Raw genomic sequence first — 14609 nt, 5'->3', positions numbered from 1 at the left:
CTGGAGTTACTCTGCTGTGATCATTCAGCGCCCCCTGCTGGAGTTGATTGATCACATGTTGAACTTGAGCAGAACGTAGGCTACCAGAGGCGCTCAAGAGTCCAGTAAAAGAAGTGCAAGAGTTAAAAAAAAAAAAAAAAAAAAAAAAAAAAAAAAAACCCGTGTGGACTCCCTTTTTTGTTACTTCATGCCAGCGGGTACAATACGTTCCGTATTGGTTGTGTGTTACATAATAGCAGCAGACTAGCCTAACGTTACTTCAGTTTACAGTTGACAGATGCAAGCGGCAAGGGAGAACAAACACATTCCCACACTAGGCTGGCAGTAGGCTAGAAACATTTATCTTAGAAAGCTGACTTATAAGAACACGGTAAGTAGAATACGGGCGAGTTGTAGACTGTTTTGCAAGAATAATTCCAGTTTTTTATGATGTTTGCAAAATATTTCTGTCAGGGCATTTTCGAGTAGCCTATCGAATCAAGCGTTTTCTTATAAGGACCAGTTGATGTTGCAACAACGTTAGTTTTGTTTCTTATACTTTTGTTCATTCCAAGTAGCCTATTTGCGAGAATAATACAGTATCGTTTACTTAGTGAAGTAAACTTGAAATTTAAGGGAATCGGTTCTTTCAAACAGAACAGGTTCAAAACAACCCGAGCGGTTCTTTTTACGTCAGAACGCAAACGTGTGGTTCCCATATCCGATATGTGTCGTTTCAATCAATATTTTTAATAAAGCTGTGAACTTACATAAATAAAAGAAAATCTTAGAAGATATTTTTTAATTCCATTTCTTTTAATTTCATGTGTCCTCTAGATTCATTTAGATTCTAAATCTTTTGTATTTACAATAAACAACACTAATGTAGTAAATATACATCTCTCGAATAAACTTTTTTTCCAACTTATAATTAAATGACATTTATTAAAACCAACTCTATTTCATGTGCATTGATTAAAAACTATAATGCTGTCTATGCAACAGGTTACAGTGCAGTAGGCTAAACTTTTATAATTTATTTTATTTTTTTATGATTGAACTTTCTTTGAGCTCAATTCTTGGCTAATTTCAAATCGGACTTGCTTGAAATAAACGCTTCAATGAATTGTTGACTTCAACGACTCGTGAACGAATTCAAACCGACTTGTATGAACCGTTCAACTGATTCGTTGACAAGATCCGAATCAAAAGAACGATTCGTTCACGAATCTGCACAATTCTCCAACATGAAAAGATAAAGAAACAGACAAACGTAGAAATATTATTCCTTTTTTTTTTTTATAATATAATGCAATTTGTCTTTACAAGCTCTTCATACTGTTTCACAGTGTAACCTGATAATAAGCCAGCTAATGGTTCACTATGTACTTTATGAGTGGAGCTTTGACCAAATGCAGCTCTCTCATCTTGATGTTATTGATTTCTGGGGTGTTGCATGAATGTGATTCCTTTTTTCTTACGGAAAATATATTTTCTTTTGCAGACATGTTCCTGTACATTTTTGGTCTCATAGTCTTGCTCTATGTCTATCGGTGGTTCAGAGAACTGGGAAGAGTTCCCAACAAATCTGAGAAGTTTGTGTATATCACAGGCTGTGACACAGGTTTTGGGAATCTCCTGGCCAGACACCTGGACACAAAGGGTTTCCGTGTCATCGCTGGCTGCTACACAGAGAAGGGAGAGGTTGAGCTGAAGAAGGCCTGCTCCGAAAAACTTACTGCAATGCATTTGGATGTCACTGATAATGACAGCATTAAAAAAGCCACTGACACCATTAAAACCCTGGTGGGACAGAAGGGTAAGTCACCTGAAAGAAATGGTGATTTTCTGTCTATTAGTTTGAAAATCTTTTGAAAAATATTTGTTGTTGAGAGCTGTGGAAAAAAAAACCCAACATAATAATGTAAGATTAAATGGGGGGTGGGGGGGAATCCACATTCAAAGAGATTTTACATATAAACTTATATATCCCTATTTTTGTTATTTATTATTTTTTGTTTAAACTTTATAAAATTAAACTGACAGATCATGAGAATTTTACAAATATCCTAAAAAAAATTTGTTTAAATAATAATAATATAAATATCAGGATTAGTCGAAATAAATGTTTTTTTCCTTATTTTACTAATTATTCATTTTCTGTTGCATAACATGTCTATTTCTAATATTATCCCAGCTAACAATTTTTGGTTCCCAGAACGATCTCAGGACGTTAGTTTTACATATAAACTTAAATATCCCTATTTTTGTTATATTTTGTTTAAACTTTATAAAATTAAATTGACAGATCATGAGAATTTTACAAATATCCTAAAAAAATGATTTAAATAATAATAATATAAATATCAGGATTACTCAAAAGAAATGCTTTTTCTTATTTTATTAATTATTCATGTTCTGTTGCAAAACTTGTAATGATATATCTACACTGTAAAAAAATCATGATTTGTTATCATAAGGTTTTTTTCTTTTGTCAAATCAACTTAGATCATTTATGTGGTTCAGATAACATAATATTTTGTGTTTTTGATTATTAAATCAATCTTCTTCATTATAATAACTCATTTTTTAAATTTCAATGAACTTAAAGTTTTAAGGCAATCAGGTTACTTCATTTTTTAAGTTAAACCAACAATATTTTTTACAGTTTATATTATCCTGCTTACGCTGTTTTCTCGTAGTGTTCTTCAATGAAGTTGTTGGTCAAGTTTCTTCACATGACTTCCTGTCACCAAAGCTTTATATTAAGCAATCTGTAATGAAAAAACAAAAAAAAAACAAAAACGGGTGTATTTTGTAATTTGTGTGTGTGTGTGTGTGTGTGTGTGTGTGTGTGTGTGTAGGTCTGTGGGCCGTGGTCAACAACGCTGGTGTCTCTTTCCCAACTGCTCCCAATGACTGGCTGGATATTGAGGACTTTAAACCAATGATCAATGCCAATCTGATTGGGGTTATTGCCGTTACTTTGAGCGTGTTACCTCTCATTAAGAAAGCCAAGGGCAGAGTGGTCAATGTGGCCAGTGTGTTTGGACGGATTAGTACCATGGGAGGGGCGTACTGCATTACTAAGTATGGAGTAGAAGCTTTTAATGACAGTCTAAGGTTAGTATGTCCCATAACCACTGAATAAAACTGATCAGAGGTATTCAGATTTAAATCATTTCTCATTAATGTGTGGGTGTAAATGTATACGTTATGAATGCAAGGTCCAAACATAAAACATTCTGAAATGAATTATGATAAATAGATCATTTAAGTTGCTTTTATAAACTTGCCTTAGGAAAAACAGATTACTGGTGTGCATCTTGAGACAAAACAAATGACATATTTTAGGATATGTCAAGTCAAGTGCCATTAAAGTGGAAGTTTATGAGATTAATATCCTGCCATGATTCAAAAGTGAAAATAAAGTTCTGAAAGGTTGAAACTAAGTGTTTGAAAACTCAAAATCTTACAAAAAAAAAAAAAGTTTTGCAAGATCGAAAAGTAAGATTTGCAAGCTTGCAAAATGTAAATTTTTTTTTTAAATATCTCTGCAAACGTTCACTGTTAGACTGTCGTAATTTTACAGTTACTTACCGCAAAAAGCCCAGTAAAATACTGTTTATATTATTTACAGTTAACTACTGTAATATGCACTGCATTGTGGGTATTTTTAATGAAATTTACAGTAACTTACTATATATGGGTATTTGCAGTATTTTACTGGTCACTCAAAAGCAGTAGTGCTACTGTAAATGCATCTCTGCAGTATATGAATGGGCATATAAGCACTGTACAATTTATACAATTTGCCTTATTTATGGATGATTGCTCTTTTGTTTATTGTGTACACACTTTGTATTACTTTTTGTAGTACTCACTTTGTATTTATATTTTACGCATATTAAAATGTCATATGAGAATGTTTTATATTTTTCTTGTTCTGCAGATCTTACAAAAGAAAGTATTGCAAGATCAAAAAATAAGATTTGCAAGCTTGCAAAACGTTGTTTTTGAGATTTCCTCAAGTTTCAAATTTCCGTTTTTTTTTTTTTTTTTGATTGGTGAGTGATGTAGAATAGCATGACTGGGCGCGTAGCACGTGACAAGCAGGTAACGAGCACAAAGATTGGACTGTACTTCAGCAAAGCATTGGCCAAGAGAAGGCCCTTCTCCAGGCTTTGCGAGGTTGCGAAGCTTCATTTGAGTTTCTACGTTTTTTTTAAAGTGAACTATTCCTTTAAGCATGTCTGTTAAGCGGGTGTTTTATTTTGTTCTGCAGGAGGAACATGGCACCGTTTGGAGTGAAGGTTTTATGCATTGAACCTGGATTCTTCAAAACAGCCGTTACCGACTCCAGCATCTTTGAGACTCATATTAAAAGATTATGGAAGAGGTTGCCAGAGGAGGTGAAGGAAGAATACGGCAGTGATTTCATAGACAAAAGTGAGTTCAAATCCAATAACCAGCTTCAAATAGCAAATAAAGGTCACAAGGTTACAACTAGTAATTGTGTTTGTAGCGAAGCTGGTGATTCACAAGATTGACAAGATTCTGGATCCAGATCTGATGAAGGTGGTGAGCTGTATGGAGCATGCAGTGGCTGCCGTCCATCCTCGGACCAGATATTCTCCGGGCTGGGATGCCAAGTTCCTCTGGCTGCCTCTCTCCTACATGCCGACCTTCATCTCGGATGCTTTCGTCTTAAAAAATTCTATTAAACCCAAAGTTTCAGTTCTGTAAGCAAAAACAGCAGTGCTACGCTCATGAAACATACTAAGACATGATGTAACACTACACTATATATAGTTAAGCCCAATTTATACTTCTGCGTAGGGTGCGCGCAGTAGGTATACGCACAGACGGGTACCATACCAGCCCATTCTCATCCCAAGGCGTCATTTACTGACGCTTTTGACATTTCGTCTACATCCAACGCACATGGCACCCTTTAGCGTCAATATGAGACGCAGATATATATGGGCCAGAAGGCGCCTCCTAGTGGTGTAACCCTAAACCTACCATAACCAAACAAAGCTCTGTGTGTGTTATACTGACGCTAAAGGTGTGCCATGTGCGTTGGATTTAGACGAAATTTCAAAAGGGTCACTGTATGACGCCCTAGGATGAGAATGCGTTTACCATACCGTGTACCCTACGCCGTAGCCTGACGCGCACCTCCTCAAAAATGCAACTACACGTCGCGAACACACGGACCACAAGATCTGCGATTGGTCGGCTTGGTAGCATCGCATTTCCTCCTACGCATTTCCGCGCATACCATCTCCTCCGACGTCTTCTCTCATTTCTGCCTTTTAGTTTTAGTAATTTCACTAAAATTAACTGTTTTATCACCTCAATAAGCACCAACTCCAACATGATCCGCTCTCTTTCAGTCGCCATTGCTTGTAGTAACCTAGCCGCGAGGAATCTAAACACAGTGGAACATTAAAACCCTCCGCCGCCAACTAGCGTTTCGGAGCAGTACTGCAGAGCAACCAAGACCTGAACGCAGAAGTATAAATTCTCACGATGGCGTCGCCTACATACACTACGGCGTACCCTCGATGCAGAAGTATAAATTGGCCTTTACCGTAACTAATATATGAAGAGTTCAGATGCAAAAGCCTGTAAATGCCATTTGAAATTTTCTTCTTTAATGATGATTTTTTATCAAACTTGTATATTTAAGTTCAGTAATTTCACTTAAATAACAATTAATAGGTTGTCATTGCAATTTAAGTGAAATCACTGAACTTAAATATACAAGCTTCATAAAAATGATCATTCTAGAAGACAATTTCAAATGGCACTTAGAGGCTTTGGCATCTGAACTCTTCATATATTATAATTACTTAATACCTAATGTTAGTTTTTGCAATATTAAGCATTAACTAACATGAACTAATGATGAGCAATCCATTAGTTACAGTGTTTGTTGATCTTTGTTAATGTTAGTTAATATAAATACAGCTGTTCATTGTGTGTTCATGTTAGTTCACAGTGCATTAACTAATGTTAACTAATACAACCTTTGATTTTAATAACGTATTAGTAAATGTTGGAATTAATATTAACTAAGATTAATAAATGCTGAACAAGTATTGTTCATTCTTAGCACATGTTAACTAATGAACCTTATTGTTAAGTGTTACCAAATCATTTAATGTAAATAAAAATTTAACACCTCTAACACTTGTCTTTTGATTTTTTTCATTAAGGATTTGGTAGATTACAAAGAATATTTCAAATAATTTTCCAGCATTTATACTTTTTCCCAGTGTACTGCAGATATCCTCTCATTATCTCCAAAATAAACTGAGCGAATAAGAAACCAATGACATGATTATGTAAGGTCAGCAGCAAAGACATTGGTTAATAAAGTGAGATTAAATGCATATTTGTGTAATTAAACATTTCATGCTTGCAGGTTTACATAATATTGTGAGTTTGCATTTGTTTTTTGTTTTCATTTTGAGGAATACTGAACCTGTTTTTGTGCAAGTGTGATGAGCATGGCCACACAAATCAAAGTTTGAAGGTTTAGAAGCTAAACTAGGCCAGAGTTTATTGCACAACCTTGGTGACGTTTACAGAGTTAGACGTTCATGTTCAAGAGAGACCTTTGACCCTGCAGTCAGTGCGCGCCCTTCAGCTCGTCGGATCAGGACAGGACTGCCGAAACAAAAGATCTACGAGTTTTCATGAAGAAACATTGACGACTGCACTAGTCATGGTACGTCAGTCTATTCTGAGCACAATCACGCAACTTGTGTCTTTATATCATATAGCAGAATGTGTGCATGATTTGTTAATGAATATTTCAGTTATGATTTTTGCAATAAATGATTGGCAGAAAAAAACATGGTTGGAACGCCACCTATTGGCCTTTTGAATGATTTGTCTGTAATTACACGTTTTTATTTAGCATTTTAAACAGTTTCGATTATTGGTGTTTCTAAAAAAAAGTGCGTCAATTTCAGTGTCAATTCATTCTTAAAGGGATAGGCCACCCATCACTCACTCACCTTTAAGTTGTTCCAAATCTGTAATATTTTCTTTTCTTCTGTTGAACACACACACACACACACAAAAAAAAAAAAATGTTAAAGAATGTAATCAAACAGTTAACACCCACTGACTTCATGATTTTCATGTTCAACAAAAGAAAGAAACTCAAAAACAGGTTTTGAACAACATGAGGGTAGCCTAACTGATGACACATTTTCCATTTTGGGTGAACTATACCTAGTCTCTCTCTAGTGTATGTATTTTTTTTCTTGTTATGTTTTGCTTTAAAAATATATTATTATTGGCTAGATTCAGTATTTCTCAGTGCAGTATTTTTGTACGCTACAAAGTGTAATCCTTTCTAATTCGTAAAAATGTTGCCTATCAAACAAAATGAAAATCAGTACAAAGTTACAGACATTACTTTGAAAATCCTCATAAACGTATTCAGAAATAGTATTCAGAACAGGTTTCTCCATCATCTCCCCTGCAGGTGTGCTTCTGCTGGCTTTCCCTGGCCGCTGTCGGGCTCTTCGCCGCGGTCTGGTGGTTCTTCAGAGACTCCGGTCGCATCACCGGCATCCACGAGAAACACGTCCTGGTGACGGGCTGCGATAGCGGCTTCGGGAACCTCGTGGCGCGGCAGCTCGACCAGCGGGGGTTTCGAGTAATCGCCGCGTGTCTCACCGAACCTGGTGCCTCCCGCCTGCGCGCGATGGCCTCCCCCAGACTCAACACGCTTCTGCTCAATGTTACCGACAGCGCGAGCATCAAGCGCGCCGTGGAGCGCGTGCGCACGGAGACCGGGGAGAGAGGTGAGAGTCGGAGGATAGAGAGTGCCAGCTCGAGTCAAGCACTGCTATAGATAAAGCCGAGATACAGGCACTCTGACGACCACACAGCCCTCAGACCGACTCGTAAATCTCTTGGACAAGAGCTTTTAGTTGACCTGGAGGAGCATCTGCTACATCGTTTATTAGCCTATCATAGAAAGACACACTTTCCTGTAATGCACCTGACATTTGCACACTTTACTGAGCTTAAAGGAGTAGTTCACTTTTAAAAAACTTTTGCTGATAATTTACTCACCCCCATGTCATCCAAGACGTCCATGTCTTTCTTTCTTCAGTCTAAAATAAATTAAGGTTTTTGAAAAAATTCCAGGATTTTCTCCATATAATGGACTTCAATGGGGTCCAAACGGTTCAAGGTAAAAATGAGAGTTTGTTTGTGACTCTCCTGTTCGAACTCGTTAATCAAAATGAACAAATCTTTTTTCAAGTCATTTCATTCATTTCGTTCGTCGAATGAACTTAAATGACTCGAAAAAAGATTTGTTCATTTTGATGAACGAGTTTGAACAGGAGAGTCGAGCAAGGAAAGCATTTGTGCTTTGAAATGACCGATCGTTTCGATAGATAAGACTGGTGTCATTTAAAGCCCTTTGAAGCTGCACTGAAACTCTCATTTGGACCTTGAACCGTTTGGTTACCACTAAAGTGTATTATATGATGGAGAAAAATCCTGGAACGTTTTCATCTAAAACCTTAATTTCTTTTCGACTGAAGAAAGAAAGACATGGACATCTTGGATGACATGGGGGTGAGTAAATTATCAACAAAAGTTTTTTAAAAGTGAACTACTCCTTTAATTTTTGTGGTATGTACACTACTCCTTTGTTACTTAGTCTTATTGAACGTTTACAGGTTAAAGAGATATCCCTAGAGTGTAGGCTAATACAAAGTAGGCCTATGTCAGATTGAGATTAACAATGAAAAATAAAAATTATACTCAAAACTAGATTTTAAAAAATAACTTTCTTGTGTCAGGTCTGTGGGGTTTAGTCAACAACGCTGGCATCTCGATCCCCATCGGCCCCACAGATTGGATGCAGCTGGAGGACTTTAAGAAGGTTCTGGACGTGAACCTCATCGGCCTTATTGAGGTGACGCTGAACTTTCTTCCTCTGCTGAAGAAGGCCCGGGGTCGGGTGGTGAACGTGGCCAGCATACTGGGCAGACTCTCACTCGTCGGAGGAGGATATTGTCCCTCTAAATGGGGTGTGGAGGCGTTCTCTGATAGCTTGAGGTATGTCTACAATTATTTTACTTATTTTTAGTCTTTTACCGTTAAAAATCACAATAAATTTCCACAGTAGATTTGACTTGACATTTAGTCACCATAAGAAAGTCTTTCTGAAGTTAACCTTGAAATACTTTGACTTTTTGACCTTTATTTCAACTTCATTGAGATTTGCATCTAAAATCTTTTTTTTTCTCCCTATCTCGCTGTTTTCAGGAGGGAGATGATGCACTTTGGAGTGAAGGTAAGTATCATCGAACCAGGCTTCTTTAAAACACAAGTAACAGATCTGAGCCTCATTGAAGATGATCTGAAGAAACGGTGGAATAACCTGCCAGCAGAGGTCAGGAGAGCCTACGGAGACTCATACCTGCAGGACTGTGAGTGCTTCAGATGGGATTTCATTCAATATGGTTCTTTATACGACGTCAACATGTATATCATGATGCATAGTTATAAGGAATAGTTCACGCAAACATTCACACAAGCTGTGCTCATCCAACAAAAAACGTGACTCACAACTTTTTTTAGCATTAGCATGTTGCTAAGTTAACACCACAGTTCACAAACATTGGGTAAAACATCCATTGTTTAATTATATTGATCCAAATTTGTTGATGTAGCCTAATGAGTTAATCCGCCATCTTTGATAGATGGAAACGTTTTGGGGAAGATTCTCATGTGATGATGCTTTGCTTTTTTGCATTTCTCTCAATCTTGTCCTCCAGATTTAAAGGCGCAGGCTTTTTCCATGAGGATTGTGGCCAGTAGTGACCTTTCCAAAGTGACGTCATGCATGCAGCACGCTCTTTCAGCACGTTATCCCCGAACACGCTACGCCGCCGGCTGGGACGCCAAGTTTCTCTGGATTCCCCTGTCATACCTGCCTACTTGTGTAGCAGACGTCTTCATGAACTTTCTACTGCCTACTCCAAAGAGCACCGTTCCAGAGGATCACTGAACAGGCCACTACACTCAATAGATCAAGACAAGCATCTTGGTTGTAAATTTAAATCATATTCAACGAAGTGTTTTTGTCTTTGAAACTGTGGTTGCTGTATGCAACAAATGCAATCAAATAAACATGAATTTTATACATTGTGGCATATTCCATAAATAAGACTTCGCCTGCTTAAACCCCAAGCTCACGTTCATCTACCTCCACTTTTGAGTGCAACTAAACAGTCAACAGCCGAAAGAATCCCTGCCATATATATATATTCAATAATCAGTTACACTCTTGCTACACTTCAATCTTGTTATAACTTGTATTTAATTTGTTTTAATCAAAAAGCATATAGAAGAGGTGAGCATATTGGTGGAGCATGGATGGGTAGAACGTGCATGAAAGGACTAATTGAAATTAAGGAGTCTCCAAAATGTAAAAGTGTTTAAGATGAGGCTTTATTTATTTTTTAAAAACATAGATCTCAAACCTTTCTTTCAGCAGACCTACTGACTTCAAAAAATTCTTTCTTCCAATTTTACACAAAACACTCCCAAACTCATTCCTTCTACACATTTTTTGAAGATTTATTTATTAAGTTTTAAGTAACCAGTATCACTTGTCTACACTAGTTGCTCAACTCATAATAGCCTATTAGCTGAAGACAATCAGAGAAAATTAGTTAATTAAAGGAAGCACATTATGTAACTTTTGTCCCTCTAGAGTAGACTAGCGGTTAAAACGAAAACAAAACTGCATGATTTTTGTGGAAGAAGATTGTTTTGGTTGTGCTTCGGTTCTGTGTGACTGCGGATGTGACCCTATACTCTGTTACCCTATAACTCTGTTAGAGAGCTACATACAGCAATTTATCTGTTCAATAAAATATCTACTCACCCATTAAGTAATACAAACGCCACCATCTCCCCATTACGATATCCCTCGCTGCAGACTGTAGCGCGGAGTTGGCTACTTGCATTACTTTGACACTTTCCGGCCTTCTCCAAAAAGCCAAGGCAAATTGTCATGTTGTTTTGCCAGCAGACTCTCCTCTGTTCGGCATTTGTTCAAACCTCTTCCAGAGTCTATGGTTCAAACGGGTGATTCTCCGGAACTTTGAGATTTTGGTGGAGGGTTTTCACTGACGTCACGCTCTGGACTGGTCGGTAACCCGGATGAGCGGCCATTATGGAGGCACTCGGATGTAAACAACAGCATTGACTGCACTGTTTATGTCCAGCAAAGGATGAACGCTCTGTGTTTTAAACAGTGACATGTAAGACTACTAGTCTTGCATTACTATTCATTATACAAGACTATAGAATATAGAATGTACAATAGAACATATAGAATCAGTAGTATTCTTGCATTTGGATAAAATATATTTATCTATAAGAAACTTTAGAAGAAAAAAAATCAGCAATGAACAAGAAGTGTAGCCATATGTAACTCACATAGCTACAGTATACAGTATATACATATCGTTAGCCTCATAGCATAATTGCCTAAGTCATGTTTATTTGCAATGTCTGGTAATTATGCTATTCATGAGGCGTGAATATGTTGTGCATGTTGTATATAAAGATTCTTCACATTTGTTAAAAACAAACAAAACAAATTTATTTGATTTTTTTCACAGCAGCATTAATTTGTTTCCAGTTCTTTTTCTCATCAGAAATGGGCTTTATTAAGATGAATACATTCGTGATATTCTTTTTTTAATGTCATTGATATACAAAATCACTTAAATCTGACTTAACTGCCCATTGACTTGTCAGATAGGAAAGTAAATATGAAAAGCCCTTGAAGCGCTGATGGGACATCAGATGATCTCCAGCACATAATCCTAACCCTTGCATATAAACTGGGCAATTTCAAGTATTGTTTAAATATATAAAACAGAAGTCGTCATCTTCCTCTATTATGATGTGTTTACAGCAGAATATGTCACTGCATTATGATATTTTACAGACTTTCTTTAATGAGAGTCCCATTCTCTGAATCACAGTATTTAGAGTATCATTTCTGCCATTATTTACTCACCCTGATGTATTTGGTAACCCATTATATTATGGAAAATAATTTTATAAGGAAACTTTTTTTTATCATATATTCAGTGGCAGTCCCCCTCACAAAAGCATACATAATATGGACTAGTTTTATGGTTGTTTTTGGAGCCTGACATAGAGAACGTCTAGTTGAGTAAATTATGACATATATTTAACTTTTATCGGGTGAACTATTCCTTTAATTGCACTCGGTAGGTCTGATATTTCAGACAAACTGTGGCGTTTTGCTCTTGAATCTGGCCGCTCCACAAATGAGGTATATCTACATAAGTGATGTATACTGTATGTGTGGTGTTTGCTCTCCAGTGGCGAAAACCGCTTAAGAATAATCATATCAAATGGCAAAGTCTCAGATGGCTCTCGAAGCACTTTACTCAGTAACATTGGCATATGTGTGTGTGTTTTGTGTGTGAATCTCCAGGAATAAGTAATAATCTATTTCAAAATAATGTCTGACCAGAGGATATTATCAAACAAAATCTTTTCAATTTACAAATGTACAAAATATTCATAACATTCTCCTTCAGCAGCATCAGTGCAAAGATATACAAATATGACATCACAATAATAATAAAAAAAAGAATCATACAACATGAATTGGCATACAAAGTATCAGAAGGCAAAGTGTCTTTTATGTTGGCTATACAAACATCATCTATTCTCATCTATACTTTTTTTGTCAAAAATAATCTTAAAATGATTTCTGTTTTATGCAGGCTGCATATAAAAATAGATTCTGTGCAAAGGGAGTGTTTCTTTGTATTTTTTCCCGTGTGTGTTGGTCATATTTCACTGTCCTCTTTAACCAGGTTGGCCGTGTCTCTGAAGGTGTCCTCTGTCGGTGAATAGGCGCTGAGTTTCTCTCGCTTCTGGGGTTTGGGAGGAGGAACGAAAGGAGACGGCTGTGATGAAGAGCTGGCGTCTGCAGCTCCAGATGTCGGCTCGTCCTGCATCTGACACGTGGAAGAGCAAAAACCGTTTCCACTTTAACAGTATCAGGGACCGCATGCACATCATTCTCAGATTAACACCCATATTCTGCTTAAAACCAAAGTCTCTTTAAGGCAAGTCTGTTTGAAACGCCTCTCGAGCAGCTATTTAACATTTGTCTCTTTGACAAATTGCTTGTGATTTTCTTAACCCTAAAACCGTATTCTGGGCAAATGTGGACAAAATAGATTTGATTTATTTTTAAAAATACTTCCCTTGATCTGAGCGGTACAAGACTCGGCTACTTTTCCTAAGTTTGCCTCCTGAACACACACATTTTTTTTTTTTTTGACTGGATTCTACAATGTTAAGTGGGTGGAAAAAACCACCCTCCTAATCTTGTATTCGGGTCAAAAATGGGCACCCATAGAAATGAATGGGAAAAACTGTAATTAAGAGCATTCTAAAATAAGCCAAAATAAGACACCAGGTGACGGCAAAGTCACTTAATCTTTAGGTTTTAGCTCTAAGAACTTATTGGAATGATATTTAAATGTAGTTCAAACAAATTAAACAAATAAAACTTAAAAATAAGGATAATGTACATAGATTAAAAAATACCCCCAAAATAAAACACCATAAATATGGAGACAAAATTTTATCGAAGACAGTGATAACATTTATAATAAATAAAAATTAGGATCACACCTGAGTCCTCTGTGCCCACATTTGTCCACAATTACAGGATTAAGGGCTATAAAGTGAATACGGTTTGAGGGTTAAACTGTAAGTCGCTAAAATGTCAAAATGCAAGTGTATTATTCAGTGTTGTGTACTCGAGGCTCGGACTTGGTCTCGAGACCATATTTTAATGTTTTAATATTCTCGGTCTTGTCATGGACTCGTGTACATTTTGACTCGTACTCGAACATATTAGGACTCAGACTTATTCCCGAGTCCCATTCAAAATATGTCATGATTATTACTGTATGTTAATATTTCTTTAAATTGTTGTTTGATTGAAACTTCCAATGATTGCTGACTTTCTTGTGCGCAACTGCGCATGACTTGAGACTATAACGTTCGCGGCGCGCAAATGCAGCCGGACCCAGGTCAGATATAATGTGGCGCCTTTAGCTCAACTATGTATTGAAAATGTCTGCCTTATCATCCCTAATTCAGTTTGCATATTAAAGCCACACAGAATTCGTGTGCAGTAATGTTATGGGAAAGAGCACTTACTGATTGTAATAATTGTAAGTCATAATTATAATAAAATTACCTTTCCACCACTATGTGGCCTTTTTACCATTACAGTGTACATGAGTCCATGGTATATTTGGTTTACTGTTTGAGTATGGTGCCAATTTTATTGTTACCACCAAATATTTTACATATTCTTGAAGATATCTTTAAGATATCAACCTTAGGTTATCCAACCTCTCTGGTCTCGACTCGGACGTGACTCTCTTTGGTGTCGGTCTCGACTCGGACTCGAGTGAGCGTTTCTTTGATCGTTTGGCTAGCTGTTTCTTGTTTTACTCAATTACTGTTGTATTAATATTGGACAAGTGAAATTATAAATGTTT

The 14609-nt window shown here is 36.8% G+C and overlaps 3 protein-coding genes across 7 annotated transcripts in view; 2 read left to right on the top strand and 1 right to left on the bottom strand.

Moving 5' to 3' along the window:
• The first annotated feature begins 213 nt into the window (after positions 1-213).
• On the top strand, positions 214-4854 carry dhrs9 (dehydrogenase/reductase 9). Its single transcript, XM_039683365.2, has 5 exons — positions 214-370; positions 1484-1798; positions 2844-3102; positions 4265-4428; positions 4505-4854. The coding sequence occupies exons 2-5, from the start codon at positions 1486-1488 to the stop codon at positions 4723-4725; spliced, it is 957 nt and encodes a 318-aa protein (XP_039539299.1). The 5' UTR covers positions 214-370; positions 1484-1485; the 3' UTR covers positions 4726-4854.
• A 1689-nt stretch (positions 4855-6543) lies between these two features.
• Positions 6544-10171, top strand: rdh1 (retinol dehydrogenase 1). The gene is made up of 5 exons (XM_039683366.2): positions 6544-6718; positions 7487-7808; positions 8823-9081; positions 9292-9455; positions 9804-10171. The coding sequence occupies exons 1-5, from the start codon at positions 6716-6718 to the stop codon at positions 10034-10036; spliced, it is 981 nt and encodes a 326-aa protein (XP_039539300.1). The 5' UTR covers positions 6544-6715; the 3' UTR covers positions 10037-10171.
• Positions 10172-12204: 2033 nt separating this feature from the next.
• Positions 12205-14609, bottom strand: part of lrp2a (low density lipoprotein receptor-related protein 2a) — a 113398-nt gene continuing 110993 nt past the window's right edge. For all 5 annotated transcript variants that reach the window (XM_089133419.1, XM_089133421.1, XM_039683438.2 and 2 more), the window contains one exon: positions 12205-13043. In XM_089133419.1, the coding sequence (XP_088989545.1) occupies positions 12873-13043 (171 nt within the window). In that variant the 3' untranslated portion in view covers positions 12205-12872. The remainder of the gene's footprint in view (positions 13044-14609) is intronic.

The sequence above is a fragment of the Pimephales promelas genome, chromosome 7, assembly GCF_988280905.1.
Source record: "Pimephales promelas chromosome 7, fPimPro1.hap1.1, whole genome shotgun sequence".
Classification (NCBI taxonomy): domain Eukaryota; kingdom Metazoa; phylum Chordata; class Actinopteri; order Cypriniformes; family Leuciscidae; genus Pimephales; species Pimephales promelas.
The sequence above is the reverse complement of the archived record's forward strand: the minus strand, read 5'-3'. Positions and strand labels throughout refer to the sequence as shown.

Coding starts and splice junctions, on each gene's coding strand:
- dhrs9 (XM_039683365.2), top strand. CDS start 1,486: ATGTTCCTGTACATTTTTGGTCTCATAGTCTTGCTCTATGTCTATCGG. Junction 3,103..4,264: donor GCTTTTAATGACAGTCTAAG/GTTAGTATGTCC, acceptor TTTGTTCTGCAG/GAGGAACATGGCACCGTTTG. Junction 4,429..4,504: donor CAGTGATTTCATAGACAAAA/GTGAGTTCAAAT, acceptor TTGTGTTTGTAG/CGAAGCTGGTGATTCACAAG.
- rdh1 (XM_039683366.2), top strand. Junction 7,809..8,822: donor CACGGAGACCGGGGAGAGAG/GTGAGAGTCGGA, acceptor TTCTTGTGTCAG/GTCTGTGGGGTTTAGTCAAC. Junction 9,456..9,803: donor AGACTCATACCTGCAGGACT/GTGAGTGCTTCA, acceptor CTTGTCCTCCAG/ATTTAAAGGCGCAGGCTTTT.